Genomic DNA, 23,102 nt, shown 5'->3' with positions numbered 1-23,102 from the left:
AGTCATCAAGTTTTTACTTCAGATTTTTTTTTAACTAACTGAACAATAAAACAAGCAAATGTTACCTATCAAAAACTACTTCAAAAATCAATCAGTAAACAGATTGACTACGCTTCAAATGATTACACTTCAAATCTAGTACTTCTGTGGAGGGAAGGGAGGCAGCCTTTACAGACGCTTATTGAATTTATAGGCAGGGCTCAAATAATGCTTCTGAAATCTTATAATCTTAGTAAAAGTATGTTGACTGTTTTAGAAAAACAAGGCTCTTAAACAGTTACGATGATAATCTATGATAATTAAGTAACAATGAAAACCAAATCTATCCAAAATCCCTTCCAGTGCTGTTTCTTGGGCTTAAAGAAAACAAATATCAAAACAGTCTCAGTAAATCACTGTGTGTTTCAGCCCTAATATTTTAAATGAGAGTATATTATTAGTATAACTATACCCGTCAATTACATTAAAATATTTTACATTGAAAATAGCAAATTGAAGGTTTACATGTCATTTTTCAAAATATCAGAATTAATGATCATAATTTAAATTCTAAATATTGGAACCAAAATAATAACAAAAATCTCAAACCCAACAATTTTGTTACTTAACTCTTAAAACTGAAATGTAAATTTCCAAAATAACATAATACTTATTTACATCAAGCTCAACCATTACAATAAATTATCATACACAGCAACATAGCAGAGTCTCCACCCACTCCCCCCAAAGTCAGCATGTTTCTGGGATCTCGGCATTGCCTGCTAGGAATATGCTCATTAAAAAATAGCTGTATGCCCTTAGAAAGTCTATATGTTTTTTCTTTTTTATATAAAGTTATAAGGCATTAATAATGGAACATTAAAACAAATAATTTATAATAAAAATAGATTAAAACTCTCTTTTAAAAATATCTCAAGTGAGAAAAATCACAGGAGATAACTATTCCTATGCTCTCTGAGCTCCTACCGAATGACTACTTTTGTTCTAGTTTTAAGCAGACCTTAGACACTAAATGACAGGTGTCCTGATACAAAGGTACCCAGCTTAGGCCCTTCTAAAGTTACTGGAAATTTACACATGGAATGGCTGACTGCCACTGATAAAGGCAGAAGTTATTTAAAATATCTGGCATGATTAGTTTTGATTACAAATATAATATTCTCTGATAGAGCATGAACCTTGTTACTTGAACCTTGTGTCAAGTGACAGCAAAGCTTAGAGTGCTGTGTTTAATGATGGTCAGTGACTCGGCTAGCACAGCTAAAATGAAGACATTTGTTTAGAACTAAAATATGAATAAGGAGAGCACAGCTTTATTTTGGTATCAGTTGTTACAACTGAGCAATGGTTTTCTATAATGCTTTTTCCCCTGAACGACAGACGGCAGGATGGACAGGGCCTGTGCTGAGGGCTGGCCGGCTTTCTAGAATACGTGCGTGAGCTCTACAGGAGATGTACAAGCTGGCTGGGTGCTGGCTATCTGCAAAGGCTGCCTGAACACAACTCCCTTCATCATGCACGCACTGCTGTCTGCACTGCAGTAATAAAGAAGTACGATGACAGAAACCACAGCCTCCAGTGACAAGCAATCGGTAGGAATCTGTAGGGAAATTGCTGGTTGATTAGAAATATTCTCTATTTCTCCAGACGGGATTTGTTCTCGAAGAAGCCATTCATTGCCTAGAAAACAGGAGAGAATATTATTAAGACTATACAAAAATAAAAGAGGCTGGGGCACAATGATGGGCAAAGTGTCACTTGTCACACAAGTGTGTGAGGGACAGAATTCAGTAAATGCTGGGTGTATGTGGCACCATCTGCAATCCCAGAGCACAGGAATTGGGACAGGGCATCCCTACAACTGTCAAAGTACTCGGAGAAGTGAGCTCAGGGTTACTGAGACATCATTTCTCTGTAGTTTAGGTGGAAAAAGATCAAAGAAGACACATGGCATTAACCACATGCATGCACAAACGTGCATGTACATCTATTCACACACGGACACACTCACACACATAATATACACACATATTTTGGAAAAAAAATACAAGTAGGAAACTAGAAAATTCTAAGAAAAGAGCCTCTGCATCAGCGAGTGTCCGGTGCAAGCCTGAGTGCACACTCTGCTCTGACAGTGACCTGTGAGAAGAGAGCACCCAGACTGCCCTCCGTGACATCTACTGAAATGAGGCTAAGCATCACACCGTGGCTTTGTAGAGCGCCACACGTCCAGCTCAAAGGAAGGTCTGCTGCTGACTAAACCAGCACAGGACCTGTGAGACAGTAGACCAGCTCTCACCAGAGGGAAATGATCTTCAAGGATATGATCTAAAAACTACAGAATGAACTTCAGAGAACACAAACGTCTACTCAGCTCTGCAGCGATTTCTAAATCCAAGCAAAAGCAACAATAAAATGCTATTCACCAGCTATTTTATTTATGTTTGTCATATATGTCACATGTATGACTTATGAAGTGGTTCTTTAAAACAGTCACACACTCTAACCACTTTAACTATTTCTAAGAAGTTAGCCCAAAGAGAGGTCTTCTATCCCTAAGTGTAGACATGGGCTCTGTAATGCTTTTAGAATCTTTGACTTACTATGATTCCTGCCTAAAAGCTCCCTTGCCCTGTATAGTAAAAACAGAGCCAATGTGACACAGAGTGAACATCTAAGCATTTGACTCTTCATCTTAACTCCTCTGTACTTTTCAGGGCAAGGACTCAGCACTCAATCTGGGTGTTAAGAATGCAGCATTTAAAAAGGTTGTCAATATCTTATTAAAAAAAAAACCATTATACTGGTCTGTAATTACACACAGAGAAATATGTGGGCTTCAACTAAGGGACTGCTTTCATATGTATAGATACAAGCACAAGAGTTTAGCTCTTTCTAGGACCTCCTGGAACCCAGAAAGAGGTTTTGGGGTGCCTGGGTTTGCACAGGCTCAGGGAGTCTCTTCAGAACCAGTTCAAACTTAACCAGCAATCCACCTGCAGGGTCCCCTTGGTCTGGACGGCACCCTGACAGCTGCAGACCAACAGCTTCTGTCCTAAGAATGTATGAAGGTAAGCAGGGCTGAGGCCAGGATTGGGGTATGTAAAAAAAAAAAAAAAAAAGTGTGTGAGAGGGTGTGGGAGAAAAGGAACTGAGGAAATGCAAGATTGAGTGACAGCGTGTGAAAGAGCATGGGAGACAGGACAGAGGAAGCTCATCTGAGACACCAAGTCCTGCTTTGAGAGTTCTGGACCCCAGCACTTCACTTTAAACTTGCTTCCTTCCCACTGTGGTACAGCAGTCCTCATGTCTAACAGCACTGACAGTGACAGCCACAACCCTGATCCCTGCTGTTCATACCAGAGGGGGATCTGTACACACAGGGCCACACTGACAGTGACAGCCACAACCGTGATCCCTGCTGTTCATACAGAGGGGGATCTGTACACAGGGCCACACTGACAGCAGCAGCCACAACCCTGATCCCTGCTGTTCATACAGAGGGGGATCTGTACACAGGGCCAAGAAGGAAGACTCACAGAAAAAGATATTAAATAAGGAAGCTGTACTGTCTCTCATCATCAGACCGTTAGCGTTGTCTTTTGAGGTGTTTTGGGCAGGCTTTCACTCTGTAACCCAAATGGCCTGGTAATCACTATGTAGCTGAGGCTAGCCTCAAACTGTGGTCCTTCTAGCTCAGTCTCTTGAGTGCTGGGATCACAGATGAGGCTTTGACTTTCAGTGACTCCTTTTGGGGATGAAGTGAAGAAGATGGAATGAGGCGCACATGCAGGCAGGCCTCATTCCCACAGGCCAGAATGAAAGGGAAGAGGGAGCAGTAAAGAAATCACGGTGGACTGCAGCTGGAGTCACGTGCTCTCACACCATTTCCCTCACATCTTGCCCAAACATACAGTAAAATACATAGTGAACAAAAACCATCAGACTGAACCCAAGCGTTTATGATTCTGTCTGTAGCACTGTGCTCATACCTTCAGCTCTCAGGAACCAGCAGCTAGGTGCGCCTTCGGTCAGCTTTGCCCCTGACGGAAGCCCCAGCTTGAGCTTGAGCTGCAGAGCCTGGCCGGGATGCACTGTCACAGGGGGGAGGCTAATGCTCGGGGCAGACCTCGGCACTGTGGGCACTGTCTTCTGTTTCTCTCTAGGGAAGGAGCCGTCTACCACAGCACTGTCAGACTTGAAGACTGGGAGCTACAAGACCAGAGCACATGCTATTAAAGCAGAAGCATTTTAGGACCAAAAGCAAGGGAGCTTAGCCTTAGATCTGGACAGAAACATGAAGTTCTCTATCGGTGAAATCAGCTGCCATTTTAGTCTAAAGACTATTTCTCCAAGTACAGACAAACAGCTACTTCGGCAGTCAGTCACCCGAGGACGCAGGATTAACTAACTGTCCCATGGTTTGTAAATGGCAGGAAATTAAAGCAACTCTATGAATTTAAGGACAGTGGTTACGATACAGGGTCATAACTTTCACTGCCAAGAGAAATTATGCAATACATGACATTTTTTTATGCTATTCTGTGGATTTTATTTTAAAATAATTACCTTGCAAACACTACTTATGAAAAAAAAAAGCCAGCCCCTCTGCCCCCCCCAACCAGGTAGATATATTAAAAGGCAGTGGGCAACAAACTTTCTCTTTGAAAACTGTTTTGAACTTGGCCAAGTTTCCCCCAGTCCGTCTTATTTTCAGAGTTTGGGGAGCTGGGACTCCTGAAGACAACTTGGTGTTGGATTCACACAGGAAGCAGACAGTGGGCAACAATCTCAGGATCACTGGATAAAGCAACCAGTCCACATGGCACACACGATACAAGTGTATCATGGCTTCTATACATTTAAAATCAGACCTGAGGTTTCTGTTTTTATTAAAGGTTTATCTGATTCTCTCCAAATTCCAGCACTTTCCTCAAATGCTCAAAACAGATGGAACTTATATTTTAAGACTAACAGGAGATCCTCAAAGCAAGCCTCTGGTCTAGTTATCCCAGAACACAACAGGGGTACCCACTTCCGACTCCCTTTCTCCGTGTGCCAAGTGCGCACCAGAGACAGACAAAGCAAAACTGTATCAAGGCTCAGCTCACTCATAAGCCCGCATCCTCTAAGCTACGTTTTAAGATAACTTACCACAGAAACTGTTCTTGCTTTTAAATCCATTACTTTAATTTGGTGATTATTAGTGTCGGCTACATATAACAGCTGACCACCCTCACCGATACAGAGGCCTCCAGGCTCATTAAAGGCTGACTCCGCAAAACTACAACTGGCATCTTTGGCATCTCCAGTCCCTGCTAGCGTTGTACAGCCTTTTGTATCTGGATCCACAACTTTAATCTAAAAAAAAAAGAACAAACATTTCCCCTGCAGTCATTCCTGTTTACAGTACAGGGAAACGAGGACTTCCAACTGCCACTAATATTCTCAATACGTAAGTCTCAAAACAGTAGCTAGTTCCAGATTTTCCTAAAAATCCCAGTATTCAATTCATTTACATCATTGAAGGAGAGAGATTTTACCAGAAACTTCATTCAGATTATAAAATCCTAATTATACCATGTTTTGTTGTAAATTCCCATTGTTTGTTTGTTTGTTTGTTTCTGGAACTAAAAATAGCTTTTATCCCATTGTGGAACACACTTCCACAGTTAGGCTGACTTCTTGAGAGCACTGTCTAAGGATTGTTTCTTTTGTTAAATATAAGGCCTGCTGGTTATGTCTCAAGCACACTGAGCTTATGGTTGTTCATCAAAATGCACAGAACTCTACAGTCAGAATGGAAACAGACAGACAGACAGACATGGTGACTGTGCTGAAGATGGACTGATTTGCTCGCTGTCACTACAACTGCAACAGCTCAGACTCTTCATCTGCTAGTCCTAGGTAGCTTTCAACTTTCAACCTGACACAATCTGAAGTTAATAGAAAAGAGAGGACTGCCCAGACCAGACTGCCAGTGGGCATGTCTGTGAAGGACTGTCTTGTTAATATGGGGAGGCTCGCCCCACTGTGGGTAGCACCAATCCCTAGGCAAATGGTCCTGGTGACATAAGAAAGCTAGCTAATCCTGGGCTATGAGCAAGCCAGCAAGCAGGCCTGCCTTCAAGTTTCTGCCCTGCCTTCCCTCAGTGAAGGACTTACACTTGAAGTGTGAGCCAAGTAAATCCTTCCTCCAAGCTGGTTTTGGTCAGTTTTATCACAGCAACAAAATGAAACTCCAACTGCTGGTTCACACTTCCCCCTAACATGTCTCCTTATTTCCTGCCTTCATTACCTTTGATAGGTCACAATTCATACATTTAGGTCACAGCCCCTGGAATTAGCTTAGCATTTCCCTCAGTTCAGATATGGTAAAGCTCTGGTAAAAACAGCCCAGAAGAAGCTGTGCAGCACAGAGGCTGCAGCACTGAGGCTGTATGCAGCACTGGGGCTGCAGCACTGAGGCTGTATGCAGCACTGAGGCTGCAGCACTGAGGCTGTATGCAGCACTGAGGCTGCAGCACTGAAGCTGTATGCAGCACTGAGGCTGTATGCAGCACTGAGGCTGTATGCAGCACTGAGGCTGCAGCACTGAGGCTGTATGCAGCACTGGGGCTGTATGCAGCACTGAGGCTGTATGCAGCACTGAGGCTGCAGCACTGAGGCTGTATGCAGCACTGAGGCTGTATGCAGCATGAGGCTGCAGCACTGGGGCTGTATGCAGCACTGAGGCTGTATGCAGCACTGAGGCTGCAGCACTGGGGCTGTATGCAGCACTGAGGCTGTATGCAGCACTGAGGCTGTATGCAGCACTGAGGCTGCAGCACTGGGGCTGTATGCAGCACTGAGGCTGCAGCACTGAAGCTGTATGCAGCACTGAGGCTGCAGCACTGGGGCTGTATGCAGCACTGAGGCTGTAGCTACTTTCTGTGTCTAGGGTGGCATGATCGGAGACACATGGGTCAAAGCAAGGCCTGCGTCTTCACCGAGACTCACCTTGTGATTATAGGAGTCTGCCACATAGAGCAGACCCTGCTCCTTGTCCCAGGCAACCCCGAGTGGGTGCTGAAGCTTCGCATTGATGCCTACTCCATCCACATCACCAAAAGCAAACAAATTCTTTTATTTTTTTTTTAAAGAGAAAGAAACAGCGGTTATTAAATCTTTCAGTGCGTTGTTAGGAGGTGACATGAAAACTAAGACCCTGGTGTCTCTAGAGCTGGGGAAGCTCTGCCTTTGCATGGCAGTGCTGACGTGTGACAGATTGGAGAGCACAGCAGGTACAGTCTACACTCTGCACTGCTGCCCTGCTGTCTGGCTCCCAGCAGGCTCCTGTCTGCTAGTGCAGGCTCCTCCTAATCCACGAACCCAGTGCAACCCCTCTTCTTCCCTTCCCCTGAAGGCAGTGTGTAGTCAAGTGGGGTGGCCTCTCTCAGAGGGAGGGCTTTACTTGTGTACTTGTGTTTCTTTATAGCCACGCTCTCTCTGCTTTGACTGCATGTTATCATAGACAGGCCAGGAATGAAACCCTAAACTCCATGGATGGCTCACTCAGGGATGTGCACGCCACACAGCACACAGCAGCTTCTTTACCATGGGGTCTCGCTCTCCGCCTACAAGGTGCTTCACGGCTCCATCTCTCAGCGAGACGGTCCTCACAGTGCTGCTCTCGCTGTCCGCTACAAAGAGGCAGTTCCAGGGCTCTTCTGAGGCGAGAGCGAGGCCTGAGGGCTGGGCAAAGCCTGCCTTGTGGGGATATGCGTTATTTCGGTTCTCTTCATTTCCACTTCCAGCAAAACGAAGGCAGGTTCCTTTTTTTAGGTCACTGAAAGACACGTTTAAAGGTGGGTTCACAAGCTACTAAAGGAGCACAGATACCCAACTCTGCGGCAACAGCAGTGAAACAGATTCACAGAACCACTGATGGACTGCCTGTCCACTGCTGTGGCTGTCTGTCCTGCCTGTCCACTGCTGTGGCTGTCTGTCCTGCCTGTCCACTGCTGTGGCTGTCTGTCCTGCCTGTCCACTGCTGTGGCTGTCCAGGCATTCTCTTGGTGAGCTACTACGTAGGGTGGCCTCTTTTGTCTTTAGTATAATAACTAACTACTGAAATCACTTTCTAATACCAGGTAAAAAATCCCTGACGTTACAACAATAATGATCAGATTATGAGATACTGAGATGATTTTATTCTCATTTTAGCTTCTTAGTTTCATTCAATATCAAGTTCTAGAAGAGAACTACTAATAAAGAGATTACCTAGTTTTGGTCGTTTAAAATGTCTGTGTCTTCTATAAAACAGAGAGCAAATTGAAGGAAGCCAGGTCTCTCAGCATGAACATTTTAAGAAAATGATGTAATGACTGCATTAAATGATCAATTATACAAAAGCCCGTTTTTACATACACTAGGAGACATCTACCTGAAGTACTGCAGCACAGGGCATGAGGGCACACGACTGTGACACGTTCAGCTGCAGCGAGCTCTGTGTCAAGACGCTGAGAAAGACCCCTGCTCATTCCTTTTGTAACACAGACAAGCTGACACCTTGATTTCTAAATTTATGCCAAATGATTATAAGGAAGTCAAGGCCCTGTGAGAAAGGGGGATCGAGAGGCTGTGTCCAGCCATCTCCCAATGGCCCACCACACAGAGGTCTAATGCCACCAGCACTCTGGACTGCTACCTTCCCAGTGCTAGAGTGGCACAAAGCAGAGTAAAGGCAAGGATACAGGGTGAGTAAGACACGGCTACTTTTTCAAGGAACTCACACAAAGTTCCTGGCCAGAGAAGTATGTACCACACTTACACTGCAAAGGAAGAGGTCAAACACATTAGAAAGGAGTCCCGCAATAAGGGAGGTGGAAAGTGAGCTGACACTGAACATTAGGGGGCAGGACTGCCTGCAAATCTGCATTAGACACTATCTTTGTAGCAATGCACCCACAAAATTGAGATGCAGATCAATGGAACGTGAACAACCTTTTCCTATTACAGTATCAATGACCCCTCTGACAAGGAGACTTCGGCAGCCCTGCCAGCCCTTCCTAGCTGCTGTTGCTTGTGGCCGCTGCTGTAATCAACCTCACGTGTCACTGGTAACCTGACTGCTCATGTCACTATTTCCTCTTGTCCAGATGACAGCTAGAGCCTCCTGAATTGTCTTCCTCCATGCTGAGTGCTGGAATCATTCTTTAAAGAACACATCAAATCAGCTCACTCCCAGAATAAAACTTTCTGTAACAGCATTTGGAATGTCCAAATCTCTTAAAAAGACTCAAGGTTCGGCAAGACCTGATGTTACTGATACCACTAGCATCAGCTCTGCTCTCAAGACCTCTGCTACAGACACCCTCCATGACACTTCAAATCCCTTGATAAAGAGTGCAGCATAAAGGAGTTCAAACTCACCAGTGCTGACACCCAAGCTCTTCATTCTCAGTTTGCCGATCTGATTCTTCTGTGATGGGCATGTCTTCATTTTATTTTTAACACAAAGATCATCTAATTTCATCCTTACTGTCTAACACAGTGCCTAGTAAAAGTATACTTAACAAGCATTTTATTAGAGCAGTGGCTCTCAACTTCCCTAATGCTGTGACCCTTTAACACAGTTCTTTATGTTGTGGTGACTCCCAACCACAAACTTATTTTGTTGTTATTTTATAACTATAATTTATTACTAAGGTAAATCATAATGTAAATATCTATGTTTTCTGATGGTCTTAGGTGACCCCTGTGAAAGAGTCATTTGATGTCAAAGGCATCACAACCTACAGGTTGAAAATTGCTGTTTGAGATGCACAACTGTCATAAACCACTACACAGCTGTGTTGCACACCCGTGCCTAGACACCTGAGATCTTAGACTTGCTAGACAGCTGTCCCCTTCTACAAATGAGAGCTGTACTGAGCTGGGCAGTAGTGGTGCACACCTTTAATCCCAGCACTCAGGAGGGAGAGGCAGGGGGATCTGAGTTTGAGGCTAGCCTAGAGTACAAAGCAAGTTCTAGGATAGCCAGGGCTACATAGAGAAACGCTGAATAAGAAACTAAAAGCAAACAAATGACAGATAATTGTGATTACATAACAACTTTATGGTCTGTGATTGGTCTGGTCAATTTGTCTGTCAACTTGACACAAACTGGAGTCATCTAAGAGGAAACTTTAACAGAGAATGCCTCCATCAGATTGACTTGTAGACAAACTTGTGGTCACTAATGACTGACATGACAGGGCCCAGCCCACTGTGGGCAGTGCCACCCTGGACAAGTGGTCCTGTGTATATGAGAGAGCAAATGAGCAAGCCAGTGAGCAGCTCTGTCCTTCTGCAGGCACAGGACAGACTTCCTGCCACCTGCTTATTCTATATACAGGCTTTTACTGAACTGTTTGTTATCTACCAGACACAGTGCCAGGCACCGAGTACCCAGAAGGAAATGGAACCAGGCTCCTTTCTTTAAGAGGTAGTCTAGTAGAAAGAAAGAGTTATAATCAGGAATGAACCAAGAGGCAGAGAAGAGAGAGCACAGAGAGGAGTGCAGCCAGCTCTGCCTGAGGCCAAAGAAGGAGGGGGGAGTCAGGAGACCCTGTGTGGAGAAGTACTGCTCCCATCCTCACATGCCCGACACTGCATGGCCCTGTACTTCCTATACGTGCCAATGCTATCCTGACTCTTCACACAGCAATCCCCTAGGTGACACAAACACATACAATGATGGGAAATGACAGAGGTAAAGGGGCTCACTCACTCTCCTGTGCTCCCACAGTAAGGAGAGCTGGGATGGGTAGCCACTCTGCCATGCAGCACTCAACCACCTGAAGGGGTGACTGAAGACACATGTGCTATGTTTATGTGGTGAAGGATTAAAGCCCTACCTAACATTTCTGGTTCTCTCTCTAGGCACTCAGAAGAATGGCTCCTCCCAGGCTCTTAGAAATTAGGCACAGCCACAGGCTTAACCATGGCTGATGAAATACAAGTCCAAGTGACGTACGTCATTTCTGAGCAGCAGCTCTGAGAGCCAGTTAGCGACTCACCACCTCCTCCTCTCTATCTCTGCCAGAAGGGCTGGCAGAGCTCCTGACAGCAGCTGTTTCCTTAGCCCGGGGAGCAGACCAGGGCTCCCCAGTGAATCCACATGAGAGAGCAAGAAGCCTGCTCCACACTCTGTTGTACCATGAGGCTGAGCGTACCCTGACAGGTACAGCATGTGCTGTGAGCATGGTGGCCTGGGCAGGGAAGCTGGGGACTCCAAGGAGGACGGTTGTCCCATACAGGCACTTACCTTTTCTTTGGCAGTGTGCCAGAGTCCAGGAGGAGTGCCCATATCTGATGAGTCCCCGCCATGGCTATCCACAGAATGTCATTTCTTTGGACCTCTGACCCTTATGAAAATAAGTAGCATGTATTATACACATATCTGGTTAATATAATACTTTTCAGGAATTGAAATCCATGGATGAGACTAAGGTTTTATAAATCAGCTGCTTTTGAAAATGATTCCTCAGGGAGAGTTTGTTACTAGAAACTTGCCTCCTCACCTGCAACAATTTCATGAGAACCCAAAGTTGTCATTTTTTTAAATTAAATGCAGTACAGGGTGATAATTCAATACATGTTTACAATGTGTAATGACAAAATTAAATCAATTAGCATTTCTATTTCCTTAAACCAAATCCACACATTCTTAATAGCAGTATGTCAATCTGCATCTCTGGAAACAATGTTTTTAAACATTGATTAAAAAAAAAAAATTTATGTGACACACAAAAAAATAGGCTGACATTCTCTAAGCAAACGCTGGCAATTTCCATAAAAGAAATGATGCTTTTAATAGCAATGTGGTAGCACTCCTGTAGTCCCAGAGGCTGAGAGGCAGATTTCAGAGGAGTGTGGTGGCCCATGCCTGCACTCCCAGAGGCAGAGACAGGAAAAGCCCAAGTTGGAAGCCTGTTAGACTACATAGCAAGTTCCAGGCCAGCCTGGGTTACAAAGTAGAGACCCTGTGTTAAAACAAAATAACAATAAAAAGAAGCTTAAGGAATGTGTCTTTTTTATTACCAAAGGCATGGGATTTGATATTCAGACATAAAGTAGAATAGTCATCTAAAAATGCATTTGTCTAGCAGCCTATAATATTTATGGGATTGTGTCTGTAGGAGTGTGCACATGTATGTAGAGGCTAGAGGTCAATGTTGCGTGTCTTCTTCAATCATGTTCTGCGTTATGTACTTACAGGCAGGCTCTCAGTGTGCCTGGAGCTCACTGATTTGGCTAGACCAGCTGGCTACTAGAAAAGCCCAAGGATTCTGTCTCAGCCTCCCAGGGCTGAGATTATAGGTACAGCCTCTGGAGCTGGCGCTGAGTTCAGATCCTCATGCCGCAGGGCAAGCCCGTTAGCAATCGAGCCACCTTTCAGGCCTCGTTTAAACTCTTCAAGGAGTTTAGCAGACCAAGAGTACAGTATATTATAATATGCTGTTTACCACCATTAATTTTACCATTCTGCTTTTAGACATTGAATGGTGTCACAATTATTATAAGGGGAAAAAGCTTTATTTCTCAGATTAATTCTGTTAACATTTAATTAGGTGGCATTCTGAAATAACTGAGACATTTTAACTAAAGTAGTCTGATAAGACATTATCTTATATAGTTATTTTATTTGTAATTTCTTTAACTTCTAGTGATGAGATGGGTATTCTTCCCTAATCAGTAGTAAATTTTAAGTGTCTTTTAATTCACTAACAACAGAAACAACCTACAATGATGAAGGTTCTCAGGGATGCTATAACTCTTTCCAAAACCCATTCCAGTTTTTGGAAAGGTCCATGAGATAGGACTGTTAGTAAGTCCAACTCCCCGTGAGTAACCAAGCACAGGGAAGTCAGTACACCAGGTCACTAGCTAGCAAAGGAAGGAACTGAACTCTGGGCCAAGCCAGGCAAGAGACTAAACAATGCCTCAGTCATGGTGTGCTAATCCTCTCTGTTCTCAAGTGCTATGCAGTAGAAAGTATTTCAGTGTGCTTCCTTCACACAGCCATGCCTGGGCATGTAGGTAGTACTAAAGGGAATTCTGCTGTCCATGTTCTGGGGACTCAGTCTCTGCTTTATCACTTTAAAATCAGATCAAAAGACTTGCACAATTAATTTTTTAACACACATGGCTTCATCAGTTATTCTAGGGCTACTCTCTGGGACTGCTAAAATGACTATGTCATCTAAGCTAATAAAATATTCCATTATTTCAGATATAATGACATTCAGATGAAAACTGCTTACAGGCAGCAGTACTCAAATGTCAGCCATGATCATTATTTCATGAATCTGGATCTTACCTTTATAGCATGTTGCATTAGGCAAGCATAAATAGATCTACAAACTCCACAGCCTGAAGCAGATGGCAGTGAGGATAAAGAGCAGGTCCCAGTGTCTCCCGCACGTTTGTTAATTCGATAATAAGCACTGACTACCACTGTACTACCACACATGATATCCACAGTGCACTCCGTTTACAACTGCTAACTTGTGTCAAGGCCATCACAATCTAAGATTATAACGGACTCAGCACATGCCAGCACGACAGGAACGACCTACGATGAGGATGATCCGACTCCTGATCAGATAATGGTTATTAAATAAGGAAATGAACAACAGAGCAACAAAAGCTTCAGTGAGTAAAGTAAACAAAGGCACGGATGGGCAGTACTTACTCGTACAGTGTCTGCAATGTTCCCACTTACAATAGTCCAAAGCCTGTATTTATTCCATTATGTGTGACTAACACACAGAGAACTGTAGACAATTACAGTTTGAAGCCCACTACTAAGCTCTCCTAATTCTCTCAATGGAATTAAATTGAGCACCCGGTGTGGTGATGGCCTTTGAGACAAAAGGACTTGAAGCATCCTTTCCATGATCGAGGAGCCAAATGGTTCAGGGTCTGAATCCTGGCTGCAATTTCTGGCCAGTTTCCTGACCTGCCAAGTAAGGCTATGACTGTCCATCTTTAAAGAAGACCAAGGGGGTGAGTCCAGGCGCAGGAAGCTAAGTACCACACAGTACTGGCAAGTGCTGGGTCCTAGACAGTACCTGAAAGCTTTCAGCTCCTATACCAAGCATACTCCCTCTTCCTACTCCTAGGACTCTTACCCTCAGCTCCTAGCATGGAGCTCTGTTCAGACTTCTCGCTTCCCTAGCCAACATGGCAAGCCTGTGCCATTATCCTCCCAAATCACCACCAAAGGGAGTGAACCTCACCCCCAAATCCGCTTTGCACATGAGAGAGACAGTAGTACCAAGGTCATGCCAGAATAAATCCTTATCTTTAACTACTTCTATTTCTTTTTTTATATTTTAAAGACATCTAAGTGTTATTGGATTATACATCTGTGGATTTTACTTTGATTTTTCAGATAGTTACGATGGGGTTGGGCCTAACATGCATGAGAATTCTCAAGTTACATAAGAAAACACAGCCTTTCAGGGCCTCTTAATGTTTCTAGTCATAATAACTGAGCAAACTAAAACCCACAGATAACCTATTTAATTTGATAAAGAACACTTTCAAGATAATTGATAGCAACCATTGTAATTAATGATGAAACAATATAAACATGTTCCTGCCAACAGAAATGAGATAAAAGACCTACCATTACCTCTATATAGCACCATATGAAGGTCCTAGCTTGTGGAACAAAAGCAAAACTGTACGTATTAGCAGTGACATGACTACATGTAAGAAACTGCAGAACAATCAGTGTTCTTAAGTAAGTTCAACAAGGTCTGGGTGCTCTCAGTAAGAATAAACCACCTACAGAGGGATGGGGCATGTCTGTGATGGTGCTGCAAACACCACACGAGTAAACGTACACCTACCAAGAGATGCATGTCCTCTTCATCAGCCACCATTATGGAACACTATGAACAGCCAGCTCCCTATTTTCCTTCTTGGTTTAGAAGCCCTGCTGTCACCCTGACTACTGTCTCATGGACCATATACAATTCATGAGCAAATTCTGTTGGCTCTTCATTTAAAATGAATGAAGAATTTGATCAGTCTGAACCATTCTGACCTTGATCTAAGGCCCCATCAAGGGTAACTGAAGAACTACATCTTAACTTACATGTTGCTCCTTTTGCTGGGTATGGGCTCACACTTGTGTTCTCAGCACTCAGGAAGCAGAGGCAGGAGAATCACAGAATTTGGGCCACACAGTCAGTTCCAGGCCAGTGTGTGCTACTCAAGCAAAACCCTGACTCCAAACAAAAGGAGAAACATGACCCAGGAGAGAAGAGATGTTAGAACAGGTGAATCAGGCAAATTTTACTTTCAAGTCTGGGAGTTTTTGGAGCCTGCTCTTGCAAAGGAGAGCTTTGCTGGTGCAGATCTGACTGGGAGGTCAACATCTGTCTGGTTCTCTAAGTAGGTCAGTGTAGTTCAGGCGGTCTCCTGCACATGCAAAGATAAAAGTGTGCTGTCACAAAACGCAGGGGCTTGTCTGTTCTTGGCTTTTGTACACTGACCTCCTTTAGAGCAGTGAAGTAAGGACAATATCAATTTAGGGTTTGGTCTTCTGGAGCTTCTAAGAATCAACCAGCAGTAAGGGATATGAAAAACACCACCAGAATGCATGCTGTTGAGGGTGTTGAGCTTGGGCGGTCGGTCCTATTGCCATCATCCTCATTTTATAAAGAGAACTAAAACTCAGAGAGGTTTAAGGATTTGTTAAAATCTGCACAGCCAGACCTGAAATTTGAGCCCATCACTGATCTGACTCGTTAGTGCTGGGGTGAGCATGAAAGCACTATGGAAGAGAGCTTGCCCTGTCTATTTCTTTGCTTGGACCTTTCCCTCCTCCCTGCATTTGCTTCTGGTCCTTGTACTCAGCACTAGCCTGTTGGGATATTTCTGTAGACTATATGAAGGTGAGTCTCTGTCCTTCCTCACCTAGCTGAGGCACCTTCTGATTGGTTTAATAAGGAGTTGAATGGCCAACAGCTAGATAGGAGAGAATAGGTGGGAGTTCTGGGCAGAGATAGGAACTCTAGAAAAGCATCAGGCGCAGGGAAGTCACCAGCCAGACATGGAGAAAGGCATAGGCACTGGGGCTGAGGGAGAGGTAATAGGTCATGTGGCAGAATGCAGATTAGTATAATTGGGTTCATTTAAATTATGCGAGCTAGCTGAGAGGTAGCCAGCTAAGGCCTAAAGCTTTCATGATCAATAAAGTCTCCATGTCATTACTTGGGTGGTTGGTGGGCAAGACAGTCTGGCCACACTAGTCAGCGTATCTAGGCTCACTTTCCTGGTGAGATGCTCAGATATAACTGCAGCTTCCTACTCCAAGATGAGAAACTGGTTTACTCCCTCTAATGTATAAAAAGTTTTTAAAAGGTAAGACATAATTATCAACAAAGATTGCTAAAATAATTTTAAAATAGGAATAAATTCAATAAAAGAAATTTTAAAAACACCCATAGTCTAGCTTTGAAAACGACTGATCAGCACCCTCCTGCTGTAAAATCTATGAACTCTGCAGCTTAAACATGGTTTCCACAATCCTGAAACCTCTCAGAAAGCTGCCTTGTGCCTCCAGGGAAAAGCAGTGATGTGTCCCCAGAGCTTAGGAAAAGAGGGACTGCAGCTGCAGGAGGCAGTAGAGAAGCTCCATGCTGTTCCTGAGGGCTTCTGCCACCATGAAGACCCACAGGCAGCTACACCCCACTGCCCACCCTGAAGCCACTCAACCAGCCCAACTAGAAGAACTAGAAGGCTCCTAAGCACACAATAATCTTAGCAATAACAAAACCCAGCCAAGCACAGCTTCTGTCCAAACTTAGTTCCCCATCATGACAGAAATATTACTTATCTCAGCCTTTACAGTTCTAGTCAAGATTAGTGACATATAATTAATGAGAAGACAAACATGAAAGCAAAAAGAGGAAAAGAGAAAGAAGAGGAGATGTGGATGACCACAGACCCATTTTTGAAGCACAAAATTCAGAAGTATTGGGCCAAGACTCTGACTTAGTCTGTTAAGGACAGAGAAGAGGGAGCCAGCATTCCTAATGGAAGGGAAACTTCTGTAGAGACAGAACCTAAAACCAAGAGCAACGCAGAAATGCCATTCTTGGTATGGTACTGAAAATGAAGAATCCTTCAAAACAGGGTCATCAGCTGACAGACACAGTCAAGGAAAGAATTAGTGACCCAGGAGGCAGACCACGAGGAGTTACTGCAACAAGGAAAGCAGAGTGAAGGGAAGGAAGGAAATGTGCCAAGGCTCTGCAACAAACACTGGAGGTCCAAAAAGGCAGGAACAAAAAGTGAGGGTGTGAGGAGATACCAGAGGACTCCTTGAAAACAATGAAGGACATCCAACTATAGAACAAGGAAGACAGGCTGGAGAGATGGCTCAGCAGTTACCAACTGTTCTAGAGGTCCTGAGTTCAATTCCCAGCAACCACATGGTGGCTCACAACTATCTGTAATGGGATCTTCTTCTGGTGTGTCTAAAGACAGCAACAGTGTACTCATATACATAAAATAAATATTATTAAAAAAAAGAACAAGGAAGACATCAAACCACAGCAGTCCAGGTGGGGTAACTCAGGATTAACAGCCAAATGGCTGAAACCAAAGGCAAAGGCTTAAAAGCAACCAGAGGAAAAAAAAAACATACTTTACATATAAAAGATCAAGAGAAAAATGAGCAGATTGCTCAAAAACTATGTATCAATCCAAGGGTACCTATGAAGTCAAAGTATCTTCTGAAAGAAAGGGTCAAACATTTTCTCAGTGCAGAAAAAGGCAAGAAATCAGCGCAACTGGTGTGGTGGTTTAAATATGCTTGGCCCAGGGAATGGTACTATTGGGAGGTGTGGCCTTGTTGGAGGAAGTGTGTCACTGTGGAGGTGGGCTTTGAGGGCCTCTCCTAGTGCTCAAGCTCCACCCAGAGCTTGCCAGTTTCCTTTGGACTGCCTTTGGATCAAGATGTATGGCTTTTGGCTCCTCCAGCAGCATGTCTGCCTGCATGTTCCCGAATGCTTCCTGCCATGATGATAAGGGACTCAACCTCTGAAATTATAAGCCAGCCCCAATTAAATGTCCTTATAAGAGTGGCTTTGACCATGGTGTCTCTTCACAGCAGTAAAACTCTAAGTAAGACAACTGTTGGTTTAAAAGAAATTTGAACCAAATCCTATAGGCAGGAACAATGATTTCAAGCACAAGCTTGGTACTGAAGAAAACAGCCACTTGGAGAAAAATGGCAATCAATTTCCTTCCTAGACATTTACCCAAGAAAAGTAAATGAATGACTACCATAAACAGAAACCAGAAATGTTAGTGGAAGTGGTACTGTATTTACAACTTTTAGCAACTAGAGACACTGAATGAACTGACATGAGCCACACAATGGATGACTCTCAACAAGAAACAGCAAACTACAACAGGATTGTGAAAGCACTACCCTCGGTGGAAGAGGTTAATCATAAGGAGTCCTTTAGAGCAAGTACAAAGCCACCGCTGCCAGTGGCTAGAGTATGTGTGCTGACATGGGAGACTGAGCAAAGAGCCACAGGACACTTTCTGGGGTGACCCTGACTGTGGTCATAGTTACATGATCGCATACACTTTTCAAAAACACACATCTACATAGCAAGAATAAAATTTGCTGTTTCTAAATTTTACTAACTTGAAACAAGATAGTTTAAAAATATTCTGACAGAGAAGCTTCTTCCTGCAATCGATGGGAACTAACATAGAACACCACAATATGTGCACTTGGTCCTGAATAGGATTCTTCATGGGACTCTCCCTTCAGGCCTCAGGGATTTCTGCAGAGACGGTAAAAAGATTGTAAGAGCCAGAGGGGAGAGATGAATGACTCCAGGGAACACTGTCCTCCAGACACAACAGGACTGATGCACATAGGAACTTCCAGGGACAGTGGCAGAACAGGACCTGTACAAGTTCAAACCAGATGGGACCCAGCACTGAGGGGGAAGCAGACATGGAGCTCCCACCCCTAAGAAGCTATCTGCAACTGATACTTGCTAAGGGAAAGTTAGTTTTCTCTAACAGAGTCTCACTGGATATGCAACCATACTTGAGGGTGGGCCCCATGCCCAGCAGCAGATGCCTAGCACAAAACAATCTCAATGGTATGTTTATAGACTTCTTATGTCTCATTTTACTTTGTTTGGGATTTTTTTCTTTTGGGCTTATTAGTCTTTTGTTAATATAAAATAATTTCTGATTTTGTGGGTTATAAATATGATTTTGTATGTATATGTGTATTGTTTGCCTGTTTGTTTTTGAAAGGGAGTGAAGCTGGGGTGCTGAAGGGGACCTAGGAGAAGTTGGGAGAGGGAATAGCATAATCAGAGTATATTTTATGAAAAAAATTTCAATAAAGTTATTATATAAAAAAATCTTCTATCAAAATTTATTTTTTAAGATTTATTTATTTTATATATGTGAGTACACTGTAGCTGTCTTCAGACACACCAGAAGAGGGCATTAGATCCCATTACAGATGGTTGTGAGCCACCATGTGGTTGCTGGGAATTGAACTCAGGACCTCTGGAAGAGCAGTCAGTGCCCTTAAGCACTGAGCCATCTCTTCAGCCCCCTCAAATTTTAGATATAAAAGTACACCTGTTTTTCAAAATAAAAGTATACAGGCCACAATGCATAAATTCCTTTAAATATGTCTGCATCAATAGATTACATTTAAAACAAAAATATTTACTCTTATTTTATAGACATCATGTGATAGATACATCTAAGCATGTAAGTGTAAAAATACATTTTGTTTACATGCTTAGATGTATGGTAAAAGAAGTTATCATATTTAAGTTGATAAGATGAAATTTTACTTTTGTAAAATCCACTTTGCTAATTATTTTTACTTGATTGCAGCAATTGTATAAATTATGTCAAATGTACAGGTGCTATTTAAAAATATACATATTTATAAATTACAAATATATTTAGAATAACTAAGCATTTTTCAGTCTATTTCTTTTCTTTTTCTGTATGAATGCTTTGTCTGCATGTATACCTACATGCTAGAACAGGGTATGAAATCCTTTTTATAGAGGGTCATGAGACAGCATGTGGTTGCTGGGAATTGAACTCAGAACTTCTGAAAGGGCACCCAGTGCTCTTAACTGCTGAGCCATCTCATTAGACCCTTAAGTCTATGTTTTTCCCTAAGCTGAAATTCTCAGTCAAGTAGATATTTAGCAGTTATCATCTCTGTTATTTGCCATTCTTTTTATTTTCCTATATACATGATAGAGAAAATGTAACTAAGTAAATCCTATAAGTACATGCATGTGCAAACCTGAGAAACAGCATCATCTGAAGACTCTAAGCACATCTCTATGATTGCATGTGCCCTCTCTTTTCAGAAGTCACTAGTGTAGAATTTTATCTTTTTCATTTCTTTCTTTTTAAGTTTAAATCTGTGTGAATGTATCTCCCAATGCTTCATGTATCTTAACTTCTAGACAAAACTCAATGGAGGTTCCTTTCTTACACTCCTGATATTTGTCTATAGTTCTGGGTAGCTGTGTTCCATTGACTGGACACTGGTCAGAATCTACTATTTAAAACTATTACAAAGTAACCCATTTTTCACATTTTCTTCCTAATAATTCTGTCTTCTCACTTTCACGAATTATGACAGAATTTAACAAAGTTTTATAAAATGTTTGAAACATTAGAAAAAAGCTTAAGGAGAAGGGCTGCTGGAACTTCCAAGTGTTTACTCTAACATCTGCTTGAGTCCATTACACAATCTTATAATTTAAATATACACAGTACTGAAATGGGAATGGAAAGATCGTTGCTACTTTGAATAGAAGAATACTTTAAAAGAAGATACAATAAAGGCAAGTACTAAGTCGATTGTTGAACATGTGGAAAATATTATTCTCAGCCCTCATATTTATTTCTTTGCATGTATTCAAAAATTCTCCCCATGCTTTGAGAAAATAAAAATTATTTATCTGAGGTGATAAAAAAAAAACCCCAGTAGAAACTGCTTGAAGAAAAAGCCCTATTTTTACACCAGGAGACTGGCTAGCTGGGTGTGGTGGTACGCAGCTACAAACACAAGCACCCCATGCTAAGGGGGCCTAGGTTACATGTAAGTACCTGGTGAAACTGGGTCTTAAAACCCAACAACAACAAAACAGAGAAACTGACTTTGAAATGTACATTTATATTTCTTAAAATACTTATGAATATTTTATAAATTATCATTTTTTTGGGACTATCTAGACCAGCAGTTCTCAACCTGTGGGTCGTGACCCCTTTGGGAGTCATACATTCGATATTCTGCATATCAGGTATTTCATTAAGATTCGTAATGACAGCAAAATTACAGTAGCAATGAAATAATTCTATGGCTAGGGAACTCATTAAAGGGCCGCACACAGCATTAGGGAAGTTGAGAGCCACTGGGCTAGATCAACAATTAGGCTCAGCTGGCTCAGCAAAGAGGAAGTCTACTAAATTCCAACTACTCCAGTTTCAAAGATGATCCCTGGCGCTTACAACAAAACAATCTTAATGGCATAAAACATAGAATAAGAAAGTTAAAGACCAATAAGAATACAAAAGAAAGGTTTGAGCATTCTAATACTACAAAATGGGTCATGTGATATCACACTTGGTTGAGGATAAATTTGTCTCTAAATTCCCTAGGGATCAATCCAACAACACAAACAGGAATCACAGTCAAAGTACTCCGGAGTTTAAATGAAATCTGAAAAAATATAAACAACCTGATCTTTAGGAAAACAGAATAGCTATTCATATTACAAAGATCAAGAAAAAAATTCTCTAGTACATTATCAGATGTCATTTGTAAGTAAAAAAAAAAAAAAAAAAAACCTCAAACATCAGAAAGTCTCCCAAGGGGCTGTATTTTGACTTTATAAGTAATATGAAATAAATATGAACATATAAATGTAAGTGAATATTATATATATTTATCAGTAGAGATATTTTAAGTGGCATTAAGCACGTAAGAATTTAGTAAGAACAATTAATCTAATCCTATGATCCAGTTATCAAAAAAAGTATACATTAATATAGGTTAGGACTCTAAAGTAATTGAAAGCTTTAGTTATGGAGATGTTTTGGGTAACTTATCACTTTGAAAGTCTTATGAAAATTCGAAAAATTGTTTCAAATGTTAAATAAAATTTTGGGGGCTACTCAGTAATTTATAGCCATTTTATAAAGCCTATATACCAAAGACTTAGTACAGATACCCAGATTAGCTTGTTCACAGGTAACTCTAGAGACCGCATGACCACCGAGAGCAGGCCTTCAAGCAGCATTCAAAGCACACTCTCTGAGCTAGCAAACATTAACTGCATTTAAGACTACTTCTCTTGCCCATTTTCTGGAGTGACAATATGCCTTTTTTACTTTTCTATTGCTGTGAAGAGGTACTGTGACCAAAGTAACTTATAAAGAAAGAATTTACTGGGGGGAGGTGGCCTTGCTTACAGTTTCAGAAGATGAAAGTTCACAACCATCATAGCAGGCACACAGCAGAGGTAGACAGGCATGCTGCTGAATCAGTAACTCAGCGTTTACATCTGATCCTTGAGCAGGAGGGGGGGCAGAGACAGAGAGAGACATAGAGATGCTGAGCGAGGGCTAAGTGGGAAGGGCATGGGCTTTTGAAACCTCAAACTCTACCCTCATTGACACCTCCTCCAAGGCCACGCCTCCTAATCCTTCCCAAACAGTTCTACCCACAAGGAACCAAGTATTCAGGTATGACTTTATGAAGCCCTTCTCATTCAAACTACCACAAGATGTTCACAGAATTAGGTTAAATGCAGAGACATGAGATAAAAGTAGGGTTAATAAAGATGTGCATTCCAAAAGCATAGCACTTGACTTAGAACCTAACAATACTTGTCAATAAAGTTAGAATTTTTCTTAGGGAGCAATACCATGAGGAGTATCTGGGAAGCTTTCAGCCTGGATGAAACTTTAAATATTCCGTTGCCATTATGCATATCTAACTCAATAAAGTACACAGTAATTTTAAGCAAAGT

General features: G+C 42.3%; 1 protein-coding gene across 1 annotated transcript in view; it reads right to left on the bottom strand.

Moving 5' to 3' along the window:
- Positions 1–1,291: 1,291 nt before the first annotated feature.
- Nhlrc2 (NHL repeat containing 2) overlaps positions 1,292–23,102 on the bottom strand; it is a 52,013-nt gene continuing 30,202 nt past the window's right edge. The window contains exons 6-11 of the mRNA XM_034492393.2: positions 11,291–11,390; positions 7,597–7,828; positions 7,000–7,122; positions 5,155–5,361; positions 3,993–4,212; positions 1,292–1,680 (exon numbers count right to left, since the gene is read on the bottom strand). Of these exons, the coding sequence (XP_034348284.1) occupies positions 1,424–1,680; positions 3,993–4,212; positions 5,155–5,361; positions 7,000–7,122; positions 7,597–7,828; positions 11,291–11,390 (1,139 nt within the window). The 3' untranslated portion in view covers positions 1,292–1,423. The remainder of the gene's footprint in view (positions 1,681–3,992; positions 4,213–5,154; positions 5,362–6,999; positions 7,123–7,596; positions 7,829–11,290; positions 11,391–23,102) is intronic.

This window comes from Arvicanthis niloticus, chromosome 1, assembly GCF_011762505.2.
Source record: "Arvicanthis niloticus isolate mArvNil1 chromosome 1, mArvNil1.pat.X, whole genome shotgun sequence".
Classification (NCBI taxonomy): Eukaryota; Metazoa; Chordata; class Mammalia; order Rodentia; family Muridae; genus Arvicanthis; species Arvicanthis niloticus.
The sequence above is the reverse complement of the archived record's forward strand: the minus strand, read 5'-3'. Positions and strand labels throughout refer to the sequence as shown.